The sequence below is a fragment of the Podarcis tiliguerta genome (assembly GCF_965153285.1).
Source record: "Podarcis tiliguerta genome assembly, chromosome: 8".
Classification (NCBI taxonomy): domain Eukaryota; kingdom Metazoa; phylum Chordata; class Lepidosauria; order Squamata; family Lacertidae; genus Podarcis; species Podarcis tiliguerta.
This window is the reverse complement of record NC_139541.1, coordinates 68,634,220-68,653,020: the sequence shown is the minus strand read 5'-3', so window position 1 is coordinate 68,653,020 and position 18,801 is coordinate 68,634,220. Positions and strand designations below refer to the sequence as shown.

Below are 18,801 nucleotides of genomic sequence, written 5' to 3'. Positions count from 1 at the left end.
AGAATTTGCTTCCAGGCCTGAGTGAAGGTGTTCACATTAGTGTGTGAAACCCTAAATGACAAAAGCCCCAAATCTCTGAAAGACCACCTCTATCCCTACTGAGCCTCTCGAGTGTTAAGATCAGCAGAGGGGACCCTCTGGGTGGTTCCACCACCTTGGGAAATGTGGGGAATGGTGGTCTAGGAGAGAGCATTCTCTGCGGCAAGCCCTAAATTGTGGAACTCCCTCTCCAAAGAGGCGCACCTGGCAGCTTCATTGCACAGCCTCTGCCATATTCTGAACATCATTATTTATTAAATTTGCATGCCGTCCTCCACCCAAAAATCACAGGGGATCACAGGGGAATTCACAACCTTAAAAATGCACCTCTTTACTCTGGCCTTTGACAATTAAGGTCTTTTGTTTTGAGGAAGCCACCTCTTTCACTAAATTTCTAATTTTCTCTTCCACTTGGAATGCTTTTACTTGTCTTACAACTAACACCGTTATGGCATCAGGTGATTGACAGGTCCTGATAAGGACCCTGGCCCAGCAAGTTGAAAAGCTTTCCTAACCCAGATCAAAATGTTTCCTCTAGCACTTGACCAAAATCGACCCTCCTATAGCTGTCAACTTTTCCCTTTTCTTGCAAGGAATCCTATTCAGAATAAGGGAATTTCCCTTTTAAAAAAAGGGAAACGTTGACAGCTATGACTTAAGCAGGTGCGGTTAAGACCTGCCCTCTGGGGCAACATAGAAGAAATCTTTGCCCTCTTCAGTGTGACAGCCCTTGGGTATTTGAAGAGTAAACAGAGCAATCTTTTTTGGAGAGGGAGGGGAAAGTGTGGAGGCTGTTGGAAAGCCATGAACAGGAGCAAAACAGAGCAGGGTGATATGGAAAAAGAAATGAATTACAAAGCAGATTTTGGAGCGCGGGGAACCAAACCTTCCATTCTCATTTCATTGTTATTATGAACATGGATACTGTTTATGTAGTTAACGTATTTTAATGGTAACAATTTTGCAATGTTTTTATTGCACTTATTCTCTCTCTGTGTGTATATTTATATATGTTTACCTACTGTAAATCACTTCGAGATCTACAGAAACAACCTTTAAAAAGAAGGACTTAGCAGTTGTCCATGATTCAAGTGCTTCTGCACTCTTTGGCCAAAACACTGGGTGGTGGGAACAAGTTTACTTCCTAGAGGGCAACTAAGCAGATTACTTAATGCATGTTTTTCCTTATATTTTCCCCAAGTAACAGGGGAAGAGCCTTTCTTGTCGTTCTTAAAATGAAAGCTGAGAATTCAGGAAAGGGGGCTGAAACATCCCTGGGGTGGGCTGAGCGACACCACCAATCCCTTCTGCTCCAGCTTTCAATTGACTGAGAAGGTGAAGTCATGCCTCTGAAGACCCCAGCTCATATTTATCACTAGCCATGCCTGGATGTTGCCCCTCAAAGTATCACAAATACAAGCCAAAAGGAATTTAAAAGGAAGGGGGGGAGAAGAAGGGGGAGGCAGGCTTAACCAAGCCTGAAATAGCCCAGCACGAAGAGCAGGTGACTCAAAAGAATAAGGAAGTCGGGAGAAATTGCTGCACGTATTATTGTGTAGGCAGCAACGTTGGCGGGCGATGTAACTGTACTCCACTGCTCCACCCCCTCTTCTTCCTCTTTTGTTCTACGACTCCAATTTTTATTGTTTAGCCCTGGGAACACGCACACAGAGTCGGCACGGCCAACTCTCACTTGACAGTTTGAGCACACAACAGCTGGCATTTCTGAGACACTGGGATGCCCACAGAAACTCACCTGGCACACAGTGAGGGCAGGTGATGGATCTGGCAGGGGAAAGGGGAGGGATCATTGGCACAAGTTGTGCTCACTTTACTGTTTCTAGTACAGTGGAACCTCAGTTTTCGAGCGTCTCAGAAGTCGAAGGTTTTGGCTTTTGAACGCTGAAAACCTGGAAGTAAATGCTTCCGTTTTTGAACACTTTTCGGAAGCTGAATGTGCCACGCAGCTTCCCTATTGAGTTTTCCGGACGTAAATGCTTCTGGAAATGCAGGCTTTGGTTTTTGAACATTTCAGAAGAAGAGCCGTCTTCTGGAACAGATTGCATTCGAAAACTGAGGTTCCGCTGTACAGTGGTACCTCTGGTTAAGTACTTAATTCGTTCCAGAGGTCTGTTCTTAACCTGAAACTGTTCTTCACCTGAAGCACCACTTTAGCTAATGGGGCCTCCCGCTGCCGCCGCGCCGCCACCCCACGATTTCTGTTCTTATCCTGAAGCAAAGTTCTTAACCCGAGGTACTATTTCTGGGTTAACGGAGTCTGTAACCTGAAGTGTCTGTAACCTGAAGCGTCTGTAACCCGAGGTACCACTGTATGTTCATGCATTGCCATGAGGACTACATTGCTCAAAGCAACTTATAAACAGAATGATGTACACAGGCAGCTCAGAGTCCTGCTCTGGACTCCCCTCCCAACTGTGGTGTGGCGGATGCATATGAGAGGCAAGGCCATTTCAGATGTGGTCCAAAGCCTGCCTGGACCCACCTTGGATTTCATTCTGCTACCTTGTAACGAGAATGGGTGGTAGCTATCTCAAATATATTCAGAACAGTGGCTGTGCAGCCGTCTGTTGTGGACACTCTAGTTCTGAATTCTAGCTCTCTGGATTTCCAGCATTGAGCAGGGGTTAGATTAGACGGTCTACATAAACCACTCCAACTCTATTATTTCTTAAAGGGGTAGCTGAGGAATGATAGAGGCGGCAGCAGTGACCGAAAGCTGAGTGGGTGGGAGACTTCTCCCGGCGGTCTGCAAGACTCACAGCAAACTTGTTGTAGAGTTGATAGGTGAGCAGTGGATTTGGCAACTCCCGGAAGTAGAGCTTGCAAAGAGAGCTGACAGAGTGGATGTCTTGTAAGTAGACGTCCCTTGAGAGCTCGGGCACTCGCTCACTGTCAAACTCGTGCCTGGAGGAGATAGGAAGCCGCGGGAAGAGAGAAATTACACAAAGCAGTACAAATTGCACACTGACCCACAGCCAGGCAACCTTTCGCTTGGCCTACTTAGGGCCAAACATGATGTGATGAGGCAGCTTTCTGCATGTCTGCCCAAAGGGGTGACTCTATTCTATACATGAAAAGAAGCGGGTAGGGGAGAGGACTGAAACCTTTGCTCCTCGCCTTACCACAATGCTCTCTGTTGCTTTAAACTTTTCTCCCAGTTCCAAAACCCAGATCGCGGCACTGATTTATTTAATTTCTATTTCAACTGAAATCTCCCAGCCATTCAGAAATCCCAACAGAAAGGAATCAATGCAAGACAATGAAAATCCCGCATTCAAAACACCTAACGATGCTACTACTGCTGCTACTAATCAATAAGAATTCCATATATTAAGTAGTGAGATTAAATAAGTATCTCTGTACAGAATGCGTGAGTAAAACAACTAGGAACCTCAAAAAGAAATCATGTGGAAAATGTCGAATTCTCAGAATGGTAACTACACAAATATATATATATATATATATATATATATATATATATATATATGAAATATTACAAGCAGCACATAAAGCGTCATAAATTGATGGGTCACCGTGTCAAGGCTGAGCAAGGCTAGACTGGGAACCCTTGACTCTAAATGTCAGCGATGAGAGACCAGGGCCTCTGGGTCTCTTTATGGTTGGAATGTATCCTTGAGCTGTAGTAACAATTGCTTTCCTGGATGGAGAAAGGTGTGTGTGCATAGGAAGCAGACTTTTGCATGGCTGGAATGCAGCCTAATCTGCAAAGGTTTGCTCCGCCCACCTTCACATCCTACCCTGCCCACCACTGACCTAAAGTCCATGGAAAGTTGCCTACGAGGTGCTACAGAAATCAGGCTGAAAAATATTTCCCTGTCCCTCTTGTATGAAGCTGAACCATGTGGTGAACCACTTCCTGTTTGGGGCGGAACTTTGCCCAAACTACCAGTCTCAGCTCCTGTGCCACAAGGCACAGGGTCCACTTCCTTCCTCCTCCTCCTCCTCCTCCTCCTCCTCTTCCATATGCTCCTTTTCATGGACAGGACAGAGCCTCCTTCATTTGAGAGTAAGATAGATGTGGCCATCATATCCCATCTAATTTGGTTGTTAAACCCCACCTTTGCCTATAGGACTTTCTGTGCTAAACGAGGACCTGGCCCACAACCCCTGCTCCTCCTGAACAGGACTCACCGCAACCGTTGGATGTTGGAGGAGACTCCAGAGAGACGGTAGATGCCATCCACAATGCCATGCTTCTCAATGAAATCAGAGCAGGACCGTAGTACCTGGGGGACTGGCATAACAACAAGAAGCATATCTAACAAAAATATAATATAACAATCATCCTTACAACAATCACATAAGGTAGGGCCAGTGCGATGGCTAGTTGTCCCCATGGGTCAACATGTTAAATTGGTTTATTTTATTTTTTCTCATAGAGGTTGAGCTCTGGCCACAAGCACTCATAAAGGACCAGGGAAATGAAAGTGGTAAGCCACAAAGCTGCAAAAAATCCTTTAATGTTGGCAGCATAACTGATCTGAGCACATCTCTAGTGACGAATGAGTGGAAGATTAGCAGCCAAACCTAACAGATGCATATTTTTGCTAGTTAGCATGAGAAGGGGCTAAGTCCACAGAGCTATATGGCTGGACAGATACTCAGACCATAGAAATACAATAGCTAGAGAGGGCTCTGTGTGATGTCATTTCCCCTCCTCTTAGATCTGTTCAGCCCACACATGTGGGCACCTGAAAGGGTAAAGCAATTCATATAACCTCTCCTACCTGTTAAAACCCATCCCACAGAATGCTCTTCAGTCGGTGGACATACTAGGGACAGAAATCAAACCAGGAGTCCTGACACAGTTTGAGGAGAACCCTCCACCATACAGGCCACTTCCACCCCCTCCAACGCTGCAGAGGAGAGCCAATTGTGGTGTGGCGGTTAGAGTGTTGGACTAAGGCCTGGCAGACCACAGTTCAACCACCACTTAGCCATGAAGCTCACTGGGTGATCTTGGACCATTCACTCTCTCTTAGCCTAAGCAACCTGACAGGGTTGTTGTTGCTGAGATAAAATGGGACTGCGTGTTGTTTTCCTACTAGCAGATGAGGCCGCACTATCAGTAACAGGAAGGATCTGTGGGCAAAATTACCATCGTTGCCTGAGTTCTTGAGGTGTTCGCCCAAATCGCAGCCAAACACCCTCTCTCGGAGGATCCCACGCTGCTTCAGGCGCTGCTTGCTGGGCCTGGACTTCATAAAGGTGCGAAGGAACCCGATGAGCTTGCCATGTTTCTTGGACACTGGAACAGAATGGAAGAGAGAGGGTTGCGGCCCGTCTCCAAGCCACTGCAGGACAGCCACTGCATGCGGGCTGCATCATAAAGACCAAGAAGACAGCAAAGATGCTACTTCCATGCAGGGATGGCAAACGTGTGACAATCCCAAAGAAAATCGCCCTCCCCAAGCTGCTGCTTGCTGCAGGAAGCTGGTATTGCAGCCAACAGTACACCGCAAGAGAGCCCACTGAGTGCTGCTGGACTATGGGCTCCCATCAGCCCCTAGCCAGCATGGCCAATAGTCAGGGATGCTGGGAGTTGCAGCAAAACACCATCTTGAGAACCGCAGGACACCCCACATTTGCCACAATACTTTTTCTTCCAGGAGAGAGGGCAATCTTGGCGAGGACTTTCATCAAGAACACGGGGGGGAAAGCTGAAGCACACAGCCACTTATGCCATGATCTCAGTCCAGACTGGGGTCTCCTAAAGTTGCTATTTAAAACACATTCATGTGTGCAGATTCAAGAATGAATTTAATGTAATGCATGCTTAAGTCTAAGGGACGCAGGTGGCATTGTGGGTTAAACCACAGAGCCTAGAACTTGCAGATCAGAAGGTCAGCGGTTTGAATCCCCGCGACAGGGTGAGCTCCGGCAGGAAGGTAAATGGCGTTTTTGTGCGCTGCTCTGGTTCGCCAGAAGTGGCTTAGTCATGCTGGCCACATGACCCGGAAGCTGTATGCCGGCTCCCTTGGCCAATAAAGCGAGATGAGCGCCGCAACCCCAGAGTCGGCCACGACTGGACCTAATGGTCAGGGGTCCCGTTACCTTTACTTTATGCTTAAGTCTGGGTTGGTCCAAGATGTTCAGCTGCCTGAGGCGAAGGACAAGATGGTGCCTTTTTCTGATTCCACATCCAGAATCTGACAGACTGGACACTGGACATTGGCAGAAGGACACCAAGGGCAAGAAGGCTAGCTTAGGGGGTGCTGAGCAGGCCACATTGGGCCGTGTCTCACCTGAGGTTGGAGAGAGGAGGCCTGGGGGCCCGGGGATGCCACAGCTCATCCCTTCTGCATCTGCACAGAAAGACACACAGAGTATGAAAGGCCAGGAAAGATTAAGAATTCAGTAGCTCAAAGCTACTGGCGTAAGTTGCTGTCCCACACTTCACCTCATTCAAACAGAATTATTTTCTAGGGCTGGTGACAATCTTACATAAACGCCATCTCTTTTCAAACCACCACAATCCCTGAAGCAAATACATCAAATTAGAACAGCACAAGGGCATGAGGGGAAGATGCAGTAATTTTTTTGGACACACAAAATGGCTGCCATAAACCTCCCCTCTCCCCCACTTCCAGTCCTTGTCATTTAGTCACCTGGGGCATTTCCCATCCCTTTAGCACTCTTAACTTGTGAGTCAATGTCTTCGCCAGGGTTACTCGCCATTGTCTGCTGTGTCATTTCTCAGCTGCGGCCTACTTTTGAGAGCTGCCCTGATACGATTTCTAGGCTGCCCACCAAAAAAACTCGTTATAAAATAAAATGAATTGCCTCTTATTTTTGAAAGCTTCACACAGTGACCCAACTCACATCCTAATGGGGAAAGCTAACACAGGAGATGAAGGTGAGGGGAGTCTAATTGCTGAGAAATGATGGTTGATAGAGATCATGGTTGAGGAAGTCAATGGTTATAGTGGCTGTGTGAAATAGATGGCAGGTGAAATTGGGTGAGTGTTTATGAATAATATGTTTTATGTTGGTCGAAGGTTTACATTATACTGCCTCGTAGTATTCTCTGACTTATTGTTATTGTTTATGTGTATGTTTTATTTTTATGTAAATCATTTGACATGGTTTCTTATTGTTCTTACTATTTATGTAATTTTATCTACTATAAACTGCTTTGAGATCTTTGGATAGTAAACCATCTATGAATGGAAATAAGAAATAATAGGAAACAGAAGGACACAAACAGTAACACCAGACTAGGAATGGGGGATAAATTTGTTTGGTCTGCATTAAATTCACGCTCCCCAAACTAATACACGAACTGAAACCTCCGTCGAAATCCACACTTCTCCAAATTTTGTGATGCTGTTCTCCAACCAAACAATGTCCAGAAGTGCATACATTTGTGAAAACAGCATACAAATGACATTCTGCTAAAAGTTCTCACTTTTCTCTAGGCCACACATAAAACCTTGCTTGCAGCACACCACTTTTTTTATTGATAGGAAATACATTGGAAAACAAATAGATCACAATTAGGATTGTTCTCTTTTACCACTTGATGTTCTTGCTCTCATTTTGAGAGCATATTCTAAAAATAAAAAAATGATACTATACTATACTAAACTGAAATGTTTCAATGTTTCTTTGATTGACCTCGAATCTCCCTGCCACATTTGCCACCCTCTCCTGCCACACCCTTTGAGAGCCACCGTGTTAAGCAGAAATTGCTTGCAATAATGTATATACAAGGTAAAATTGTGTACCAAATTGTGCATATTAAAAGATAACGGGCCAAAAATAGTGAATCAACATATGGGGCGATCAGTTGGCTGAGGATGATGGGAGTTGTAGTCCAAAACATCTTCAGGGCACCAAATTAATAAAGGCTGCTATAGACACACACTGCCCAGCTCTTGTCAGCCAAGTGTTCCAAACAATTTATGACTGCAACCTAGATACATTATGCAAATTAAACAAATTTGCATTTGTTTTGCATAATTTATGCCCATTTTTGCACTTGCATAGTTTGATTGATTTGGGTAGTCAGTGTGATGGATGTTGGTCTTAGATTGTGGAGACCCAGGTTCAAATCCCCAGGCCATGCAGCTGCCTAGGTGGCCCTGGGCCAGTTGCTTTTGCTTAGCCTAACATGTCACAGCATTTCCGTGACAGGAAAAATTATACAACCCCCTTAGTTCTTCTGGTACAATAAAAAGGAGAGCTAGACTGGAGAATCAGAACACGCGCACAGCTTCTGGAACATTTGTGCAGAGCCGGTCCTAACATTAGGCACAATGAGGCAGTCGCCTCGGGCGGGTAATTTTAGGTGTCATGAAAGAGCCTGGCATCTGAAAGAGCACAGCGTCATCCTCCTGCATGCAGAAAGTGTTCCAGGGTTGTTTCCAGTAATACCAATAAATATATAAAGTAATTGAAAATGTATTTGCTGGAAATGGGGGTCATTACGTTTCTGCAGCAAGCTGAATTGTAGATCTAGGAGAATCAGCATATGTGGTTGAACACAGCAAGTCAAGGAGAATGTGCTCACCTGTTTTGAGTCCTGGGCTGGGGCGCTCTGAGAACAGCTCCACACACTCGCTGGGGAAGAACCCCACCTGGAGGGAGGGAGGCAAGGAAGAGTTCAACGTACTGACAAAGCAAAATATGCCTCCTTAAGAAAAACAACCAGGCCTTCCCCTGGCTTAGGAACTTGTTAAACCCTACCTCAGTTATTTATGCCCACCACAAGTGAATGTGGCAAACAGGCCATTAACAAAAATTCTGATGCAATCAATTCATCTATACTGGTTAAGGATTAACCAGTATAGGCATAAAGCTGTCAAGACAGGTGACGATGGCTAAATTCATGCACTTGCCACACTAGGTGCCTGGAATTGTGATGGAGGGAGTGGGGCCGACTGAGGCAAGCGACTGAAAGTCACTTTTCTCTCAAGCCAAATTGCAAGAGGCCTCTCTGCCGACTTAACAGGGTGCTAAAATGATACCGACCGAAAAGGCATTGGTATTTGTTTTGAAAGGAATATCTGGTTTTTTAAAAGAATTAAAAAATAAGCAGAATTGTGCAGATGTTTTAAGAAAATTCGTGAAAAGGCATTTTGGAGCAAACTAAAATATAAGTTTTTTAAAAAAATAATATGGGCGTGCTGATAAAATGGAGCTGAGCAGAAAATTAGCAGTGAACCGGTGCCAGAAAAAGCTCGTCAGCTGATACATTGCAGCCTACATATACCCAAATGGCGCCTCTTCAGAAAGACAGGAGAGTGGCACTATGATTCACCAGATATTGCTGGACTACAGCTCCCATCATCCCCGATCGCTGGCCATGCTGGCTGGGGCTGATGGGAGCTGGAGTCCAATTCTCTGAAAGCCTGCCACTATTTCAGCTCACTTGTTTAAATCAAGGTGGGGGACATCTCCACCCCAGTAGGGGCTGCACACCAGCAATGAGTGCAAGCCAAGAAAAAAATGGGTGGGGCCTAAGCCACCACACACAGACACACACTCATACCCCTGTCTAGTCACACACACACACTTTCATTCACTCCCACCCACCTATCCACATTTCTCTTTAATACAATGTGGCCACCTAAGTCTAAGATATAGTGCTGATCCTATGCTTCAACGTATCTCTCCTAATGCAATGTGTCTTCCTTCCTGAATCCCAACCTGGAATCCATGCTTTCCGCGCCACCAGCTCCTGTCCTCCTTGGGGGGCATATCAATCACAGAGATGATGTCTCCAACCTGTGCCAAACAAAGTAACAAAACAACAACAATCCTATGTTAGTGCATGGACCATGGTGGGCAATCTCCAATGTTAGCCGTGCTGAAAAGTAGATCCACTGAATCTACTACATTTAAGTACCTCAGAGTAGGCTCAATGATTTTGGCAGGTCTACTCTGACTACGAGGAACGCCCAGAGCCTCTACAGGACTTGTTCCAGTCTGCCAGAGTCTGGGTTAAAAGGTGTGTACTTCATATGAAGATGATTAATATATGTAGGGTTGCCTCCAACTAAGTTCTACTTAGAATAGACCCACTGGAATTAATAGATCTAAGTTCACCATGTCCATTAATTTCAATGAGCCCATTCTGAGTAGAACTCACACTGGACACAACCTTTAAGTAGTTACTTTTTTAATTGGGCTTTTTCTGAAGTACCTCATATATATTACCACATTTTATCAATCATTTATACATGTCTACCCAGAAGAAAGTCCCACTGAGTCCCATTTGTGAAACAAAGAGAAAATGTGCTGAATTGATCTATGCTGGCAAACAGCGGGGGATGTTTGTCCCCATGGAATCCCTGGGGTTCCGCAGAAGATAGCGAGAAAAGGTTATCCCCCACCATGACAGGACATTCCTTGGAATGTGCTGACACAGATGGGTCCTAGGCATGCCCTGGGGTACACTTGGTTCACACAAGATGACAGTGAGGCCCTAGCAAGGTAGAGTTCCACAGCAAACAAGATGGCACCCAAGGTTTTGCCCCAGAATCCTTTGCGGTGTACAAGGTACTCCACCACGGATACAGAGGGTTCCTTGGCAGACAAGTCAATGTGAAAAGAGTTCTTCAAAGATTTGGAAACCACAGTGAGGCGGACTGTAAATATTTTTAGGAAATAAAAAGATAGCTGTTTTATTAATTATTGTTTACTTCTGGTTTTAAATTCATGGCATGGAAGCCAACGTTAATCAGGGTAGGCCCATTGAAATTAATGGAGATGATGAACGTAATCCCATTGATTTCAGTGAGTCTATGCTGAGTCAGCTGAACACAACCCATGCTAGTTTGTCTGTGACTGTTGTATACCTGGAAGCTGTCATGGTTTATCCCACCCCCCAAAAAAATCAGTTTTAATAAATCTTCCCTGGGGGAAAGGAACTCTCTGTGCTCCCAAGCAGCACCCTAGCTGGGAAGAGAGATTGAAAAGGTATTGCATTGCAGGTCTACCGACAAGATAAAAGCCACCCAGAAGTAACGTGCACTACAAAGTAGGGCTCACCTCAAAGGAGAGCTCATCAGATGCCTGCGCCGTGTAGCGTTTTACCACATGGGCAGCTGCAATGGCAGGAACATTGATAGAAGCTTCCTCATTGACCAGCAGTCGGTTGCCATGGTTATCAATCTGAAATAAAGGGGAGGGGGAGAATACAAGTGAAGTGGGTAAAGCCTTGGAATGTTCTATGGGTGTCATTCAGAGATACAGGTGTTAAGAGAATTCCATCAGAAACTGAAGTAAGAGCAAAAATTCCCACACTTTGCATGTTCGTCAGAGGTCAGGAACAGAAATCACACAAGCAAATGCAAGCAGCATTCAGTACTGTACTGTTGTGTTTCTAGTCTGCAGATGTTATCTAAATCGTTATACTATTTGCTGAAATGTTTTTGTCATTTCCCTTCCACTGAAATCAGTTGCTTTATTTAATTACCCACGTTTCAGCCGCAGCGGGTAGCAAGATGAATAGCGTAGGTTTTAGCGGAAGTTCAACTGTAGTGGAACAGAAACAGCACTGATTGTGACGGACCCAGGACTGGATGAAAATCGTTACCTCCTTACACTCCTAATCCCAGCATACAGTAACCAGGTCACACCATTCACATGGGGCTTCCATCTCATTTTCTGCTAGATTTCCGCAACAGGCAGAAATGGGTATCTGTGGAGCCCTTGAAAGCAAGATTAACATTTCTAGCACCCTGGCAGCGTCAGTAGTTTACTCTGTGTAGTAATATTACCTACTTAACTTTTCTGCAAAACATTCCAAATGTCTCAGGCATTTTACATATATTGTTTAAGACTTGTATTTATCTGCTTAAAACACACACACACACACACACACACACACACACACACACACACAATTATATTGCACAGTGCTTCATCGGATCCTATATGAGAAATTAAAATAAAAAGAAATACACAAAGCATCTTTCAGCTTGCAAATGATATAGCTGCATCATCCACCACCACAGCTACCCTCACTGTTCCTCACCTCCATCCAGGTGAGCACCGGTCCACAGTTGATGTTGCTGTCCACAATGGCTGACAGCTTCTCCAGGTATTGTGAAAGCATGGGCACCAGCAGCTGGCAAAGGAGAGAGAAAACGTAAGGTGTCACTGGCATAGCAGCGTCCTGATTCAGTGTCAACAGAAGCCAACAACTACCGTATTTTTCACTCTATAAGATGCACCAGACCATAAGACGCACCTAGTTTTTGGAGGCGGAAAACAAGAAAAAAAAAATTCTGAATCCCAGAAGCCAGAAAGAGCAAGAGGGATCTAGCTTGTGAGATAGCCTCTTGCTGTTCTGGCTTATGGGATAGCCGTGCGCAGCCTCTCCTGGACAGGGGGATGAAGGCTCCCCCAAGAGCCGCGCTCCCTTTAAAGAGTGCAGGGAGCGCGTGTGCGGCTCTTGGGGGCTTTTCCCCTAGGAGGGAGAAGGGCTCTTTAAAGGGAGCGCTGAGCAGAGCCTCCCGCCTGCATTCGCTCCATAAGACGCACACACATTTCCCCCTTACTTTTTAGGAGGGGAAAAATGCATCTTATAGAGCGAAAAATACAGTACTTGAGAAGAGATGGTATGATGACAGGCACTTAGGAAGTACCGAAGTCTGGAAGTCTTTGGCAATGCTGTCTCTGAGCATGTGCAGAGTGCTTATGACACAGTAACTTGCAGCAGGTCCCCCACCTATTAGGTATGGTGGGGGTAGTTTCTTGGAATTAAAAGACTGGTAGCCCTCGGTATTGGATAGCATTTAATTTCATTATTTGTTATTACATTTACAGTGGTACCTTGGTTCTCAAACTTAATCCGTTCCAGGAGTCCATTTGACTCTCGAAACCATTTGAAAACCAAGGCTTCCGATTGGCTGTAGGAGCTTCCTGCACTCAAGCGGAAGCCGAGTTGGACATTCGGCTTCCGAAAAACCTTCGCAAAGCGGAACACTTACTTCCGGGTTTGCGGCATTCAGGAGCCAATTTGTTTGGCAAGTAAGCCATTTGTGAACCAAGGTTCCACTGTATTTCCATACCAAGGTGGAATGCGCTTCACAATTTTATCCTCACAACAACCTTGCAAGGAAGGTTAGCCCAAGAGGCAGTAGCTGGTCCAAGGTCACCCAGTGAGCTTCATGGCTGAGTGGGGATATGACCCCTGGTTTCCCAGGCCCTGTGAAACACTCTAACCACTTGGAAGAGGCCACAAGGATCATCTTGGTACATGCTCTGGTTATCTCCCGCTTGGACTACTGCAATGCACTCTACGTGGGGCTACCTTTGAAGGTGACCCGGAAACTACAACTAATCCAGAACGCGGCAGCCAGACTGGTGATTAGGAGCGGCCGCCAAGACCTTATAACACCGGTCTTGAAAGACCTACATTGGCTCCCAGTACGTTTCCAAGCACAATTCAAAGTGTTGGTGCTGACCTTTAAAGCCCTAAACGGCCTCGGTCCAGTATATCTGAAGGAGTATCTCCACCCCCATCGTTCTGCCTGGACACTGAGGTCCAGCACCGAGGGCCTTCTGGCGGTTCCCTCACTGCGAGAAGTGAAGCCAAAGGGAACCAGGCAGAGGGCCTTCTCAGTAGTGGCGCCCTCCCTGTGGAACACCCTTCCACCAGATGTCAAAGAGAACAACAACTACCAGACTTTTAGAGGACATCTGAAGCCCTGTTTAGGGAAGTTTTTAATGTTTGATGCATTACAGTATTTTAATATTTTTTTGGAAGCCACCCAGAGTGGCTGGGGAAGCCCAGCCAGATGGGCGGGGTATAAATAAATTATTATTATTATTATTATTATTATTATTATTATTACTACTATTAATCCAACCTCCTGCAATGCAGGAATCTTTTGCCCAACGTGGGGCTCAAACCCACAACCCTGAGATTAAGTTGCTCTACCAACTGTGCTATCAGGGAGAGTGACCACCTTGCTCTTCGCCTCAGGCAGCAAAATGTCTTAGGCCAGGCCTGTAAGTCAGGGTAGACTAAGATTGAGAAAGATGTCCAGTCTCCATAGGAAGTGTGAATTCCCTGGACAACTTATATACTAGTCAGTACTTGGAATTCTCTGTTTGGGGAAGGGGATGGTCACACCCTCCTCAAAACACTCCCCACGCACCCCTCAAATGTCTGACAGACAATCACCTCAGGGTGGGCCCGCATATGGCTGAGGGGCGGCAATTCGGGAAGCTGAGAGAAGCGCCTGTCGAAGATGCAGCAGTGGAGGTGGGCATCCAGGGTGCGGAATTCCTCGTAACTGCGGTGCACCTGCCAGCTCTTTCCCTGCAGGGAGAAAGGCAAACACTGAGGAACAAAAAGGCAAAAGGTTGGCCCCTAAGAAAAGTTCAAAAATCCCTATAAGGCCAATACCTTTAGTTGGCTTAATAAATATATTTAACCTTCTATGAATTCAAAATCACGCAGGTAGAAGAGGGAGGTAGACACCTGTTGAGCAAACCCAGGGTCAATATTTGTGTGTGTGTGTGTGTGTGTGTGTGAGTGAGAGAGAGAGAGAATGCTTGAATTGCATTCGCAAGGCCCATCCAAGCTCAGCACTAGCAGAAAGCATCCCTTGAGCAGCTGTTTGGTCAATGCCAGGAAGGGATCATCATTAACACCTGTCCTGGGCCTTTATAAACCATTACCACCCATCCCCAGAGCTTTTATCAGTGCCAGATGGCTGGAGACACTCTTTTGAAATTCCCCACAATGCCTCACAGCGCTGCTACATCAAGGGCAGTGTGGGAAATTTTAATGGTGGTTCTCAGTCCCAGCTGTTCCATCTCTGAAGGGAGCATTGCTGTGGCTGCTGCTGCCTGCCCCTGCCACCAGGTAAACCCACGGAGGAAGGAAGCATTATGGGTAATTTAAATGCTGGCTCCCAGACTCAGTTGCCAGTGATGATTGGAGCACAGTTGCTACAACTTCCTGTAGCGCCAGCCACAGCAAGTAAGCCTGACAAGGATGGGTCTCCCAAACTTCGTTTGCTGAGGGACCCCTCAAACCTGGAACTGCCCTGGTCTCTGTACCAAAAGTTCAATGAACACAGCAGAAACCAAGGCCCATGGGCACAATCCAAACACACAGACAACATCCCAGACATGCATTGGGATGCTGATGCAGCGTGTGGCAGTTGTAAAAAAAAATAAAAAGGCAAAGTCCATGCTAGGGATTAGGAAAGGAACTGAGAACAAAATTGCCACTATCATAACGCCATTATACAGTTCTATGGCGTGACTGCGTTTGGAATACAGTGGTACCTCGGGTTACATACGCTTCAGGTTACAGATGCTTCAGGTTACAGACTCCGCTAACCCAGAAATAGTACCTCGGGTTAAGAACTTTGCTTCAGGATGAGAACAGAAATCGTGTTCCGGCAGCGCGGTGGCAGCAGGAGGCCCCATTAGTTAAAGTGGTGCTTCAGGTTAACAACAGCTTCAGGTTAAGAACGGACCTCCAGAACGAATTAAGTACTTAACCCGAAATACCACTGTACTGTGTACACTTCTGGTTGCCTGGCCTCAAAAAGGATATTCTAGAGTTGGAAAAACTTTTGGGAGAAGGACAGTCAAAATGCTCAAGGGAATTGCAGCAAGTCCCTTGTGAGGAAAGGTTGCAGCATTTGGGATTGTTTTGGCGTAGAGAAAAGGCAATACGGCAGCGATAAGAGGACAAACAGATCAAAAATTAATTGAAGAATGAGATTTTGTAAAGGAGTACATGAAAAAGCATTGTTCTGGGATAAATATTTTGATATGCAATGAATAAAGTTTACAGGGTAGAAATATTGAGAAAATGGACGGAAGTGGAACAAAAACAAATTAATACAAATAAAAGAAGATTAAGGGAAGGAGGTGGAGGGAAGTCTATGTTTTTATGTATTTTTGGTGTGTTCTTTTTATTTGTTTTTCTTTTGTGTAATTTTTTCCTCTTTTTTTCTTGTGATATTGTTTGGTTTTTGTTACTGTAATTCAATAAACCGTGTTGGTTTCAGTTTATAAATAAATAAAAACTTAACAAACAAACAAACAAAAAGGTGGCATGAGAGAAGTGCATGAATGGCATGGAGAGAGTAGATAGAGAAAAGTTCTTCTCCCTCTCTCATAACACTAGAGACTCAAGGGCATCTAATGAAGCTGAAAGTTGGAAGATTCAGGACATGCGTCAAAAGCCCTTCCTCACACAGCTTGCAGTTAAAGGCTGAAATTTGCTCCCATAGGAGGCAATGATGGCCAAAAACGAGGATGGTTGTAAAAGAGGATTAGACAAATGCAAGGAAGACAATAATTGGGTGCCATAAGAAAGCTGCAGAGATAGTGCAAGATAGCGCACACGCCGGAAATGATCTCTTTCAGCTTCTGCCTTCTGGAAGAAGGTACAGGGTTATAAAGACTAGGACTAGCTGCCTAAGAAACACTTCCTATCCAAATGCGATTTTGGTTTTAAATGCAGTGTAAGGTAGTCTCTATGTTAGTATATTGTATTCAATTATGGGGTATCAGAGTTTTTAGGGGGTTAACCAGGCTGGGATAGCTGGGATAGCAGGCTTGTTGATTGTTGAATGTCTGATGTAGATTTCTTCAATTTTGTTGTTCTGTATGGGACAATGACAATAAAGATTATCGTATTGTTGTCTACAGCTAATATGCACGATGACTATGTTCTCCCTCCAGCATCAGAGGGATTATGTCTGAGTCCCAGCTGCAGGGAATCGAGGGTGGGAAGAGTGAGTTTGCACTGAGGTCCTGCTTGAGAGTTTCTCACAAGCATCTGTGAGAACAGGATGCTGGACTAGCCAGGCCTTTCGCCTGGTCCAGCAGATTTGGTTAACTGAGCAGGACTATAGAACGGGAATATTCCAGGTTGGCGGAACTCATATCAGCCTTCATACAAATATATCCCAGGGTGGTTCACAATTAAGAAACGACAATTACATACAATTACATAATTGAAATAAAACAAAACACACGGCACATAATTAAAATGGAAGCACAGCACAATTTCAGATTGCAGAATGGGTGGCCAGATTATCTAACATTTAAAGGAAACTAGGCCTTTCCCTCAGTATCATCAAACAAGACACACAGAACGCTGACGCCCCTACAGACCTAAACCTGTTTTGTACCAATTTAGCAGTCGATTAACAATGATTCCTGGTAACTGTAGTACAGTAGGGAATTAAGAATTTATCAGAAACCCCTGACACCCCTCCTCAAAGAGCTACAATTCCCAGAATTCCCTGGGAACGAGCATTATGCCTACTTAACAAGCCAACCCATCCAGTTTAGCATGCTGAAACCCATTGCACAAAACAGTATCTACGTCTGCACTGGATCTGGCTGCAAGTGTGTAGGGCAGGTATAAACCTTGGATAGATTGGAAACCATTTGGAATCTTTTAAAAAGTAATTGGCTTTGAAATAATTGTTAAATTGTTAATTTTTTTTAACTGAACTATTTTTTATGCTTTAAATTATTTCCAATTTAACCTATTTAACTGCAGTATAAAATAATGTACTGATGGGTAAACAGCTGCCAGTTACCTAGTCAGCTGACAACTCGCCTCAAGAATATAAGAACCAAATCCAACCAAATCCAACAGGTTTTGCCAGTTGACTCCCCTTCCCCGCCCCTTACCTGGCAGGTGACCTGCACATCAAACAGCACCTCTCCCTCCTCCAAGTGACTGAGATTCTCATTCTGCTCGGGTGCAAGCTGCAGCTGTGGGGAGAGAGAAAATTTAAGTGCCCCTTGCAGCAGTGGGGAGGCAGAAATATCCACCTGTCCTGCCATTTCCCTTCCCAGCCTGCCCTAGGGACTCAGGTGCCCAAGGTAACAGTTCCTCGATCTCCCAAGCCCTGTGAAGAAAGCAGGGTGGCAAACGTACCTCAATATGTCCAAAGTCAAGAGCTTCGTAGTGGAAATGAGCACATTCGGTCAGCTTGGGGAAGTGGCCTCGTGTGATGGAAAGTCTGCAGGGAAAGAGAGATACCGTATTTTTCGCTCCATAAGAAGAGTTTGGATTTGATATCCTGCTTTATCACTACCTTAAGGAGTCTCAAAGCGGCTAACAATCTCCTTTCCCTTCCTCACCCACAACAAACACTCTGTGAGGTGAGTGGGGCTGAGAGACTTCAGAGAAGTGTGACTGGCCCAAGGTCACCCAGCAGCTGCATGTGGAGGAGCGGGGAATTGAACCCGGTTCACCAGATTACGAGTCCACCACTCCTAACCACTACACCACACTGGCTCTCTAAGACCACTGGCTCTCTAAGAGACCACTGGCTCTCTAAGACTGGCTCTCTAAGACGCACCCGACCATAAGACGCACCTAGTTTTAGAGGAGGAGAACAAGAAAAAAAATATTCTCTCCCTCTCTGTGTAGCGCCTCTCCACAGCTTCAGGGATAGCTGTGCCAAGCCTCTTCAGGGGAGGGGGAGCGTTCTTCCCATTGCCCTGAAGAGGCTTTGCGTGGCTATCCCTGAAGCCAGAAGAGCAAGAGGGGTCGGTGCACACCTGGCACACACCGGTGCACACACATCTTGCTCTCCTGGCTTCAGGGATAGCTGCGTAGCCTGCATTCGCTCCATAAGACGCACACACATTTCCCCTGGCTTTTTAGGAGGGGGAAAGTGCGTCTTATAGAGCGAAAAATACAGTAGGTCTATGTAAGGGAATGAGTTATGTTGCTATGGGTTCTAACTCTTGAGTTTCAAGCCTTAGGTA

At 45.4% G+C, this 18,801-nt stretch overlaps 1 protein-coding gene across 3 annotated transcripts in view; it reads right to left on the bottom strand.

The window, feature by feature from the left end:
- ARHGAP33 (Rho GTPase activating protein 33) overlaps positions 1–18,801 on the bottom strand; it is a 51,053-nt gene that overhangs the window by 16,428 nt on the left and 15,824 nt on the right. For all 3 annotated transcript variants that reach the window (XM_083454728.1, XM_083454730.1, XM_083454729.1), the window contains exons 3-13: positions 17,963–18,047; positions 17,713–17,796; positions 14,222–14,359; positions 12,065–12,157; positions 11,077–11,199; positions 9,733–9,810; positions 8,594–8,660; positions 6,327–6,386; positions 5,180–5,329; positions 4,213–4,315; positions 2,820–2,964 (exon numbers count right to left, since the gene is read on the bottom strand). In XM_083454728.1, the coding sequence (XP_083310854.1) occupies positions 2,820–2,964; positions 4,213–4,315; positions 5,180–5,329; positions 6,327–6,386; positions 8,594–8,660; positions 9,733–9,810; positions 11,077–11,199; positions 12,065–12,157; positions 14,222–14,359; positions 17,713–17,796; positions 17,963–18,047 (1,126 nt within the window). The remainder of the gene's footprint in view (positions 1–2,819; positions 2,965–4,212; positions 4,316–5,179; positions 5,330–6,326; positions 6,387–8,593; positions 8,661–9,732; positions 9,811–11,076; positions 11,200–12,064; positions 12,158–14,221; positions 14,360–17,712; positions 17,797–17,962; positions 18,048–18,801) is intronic.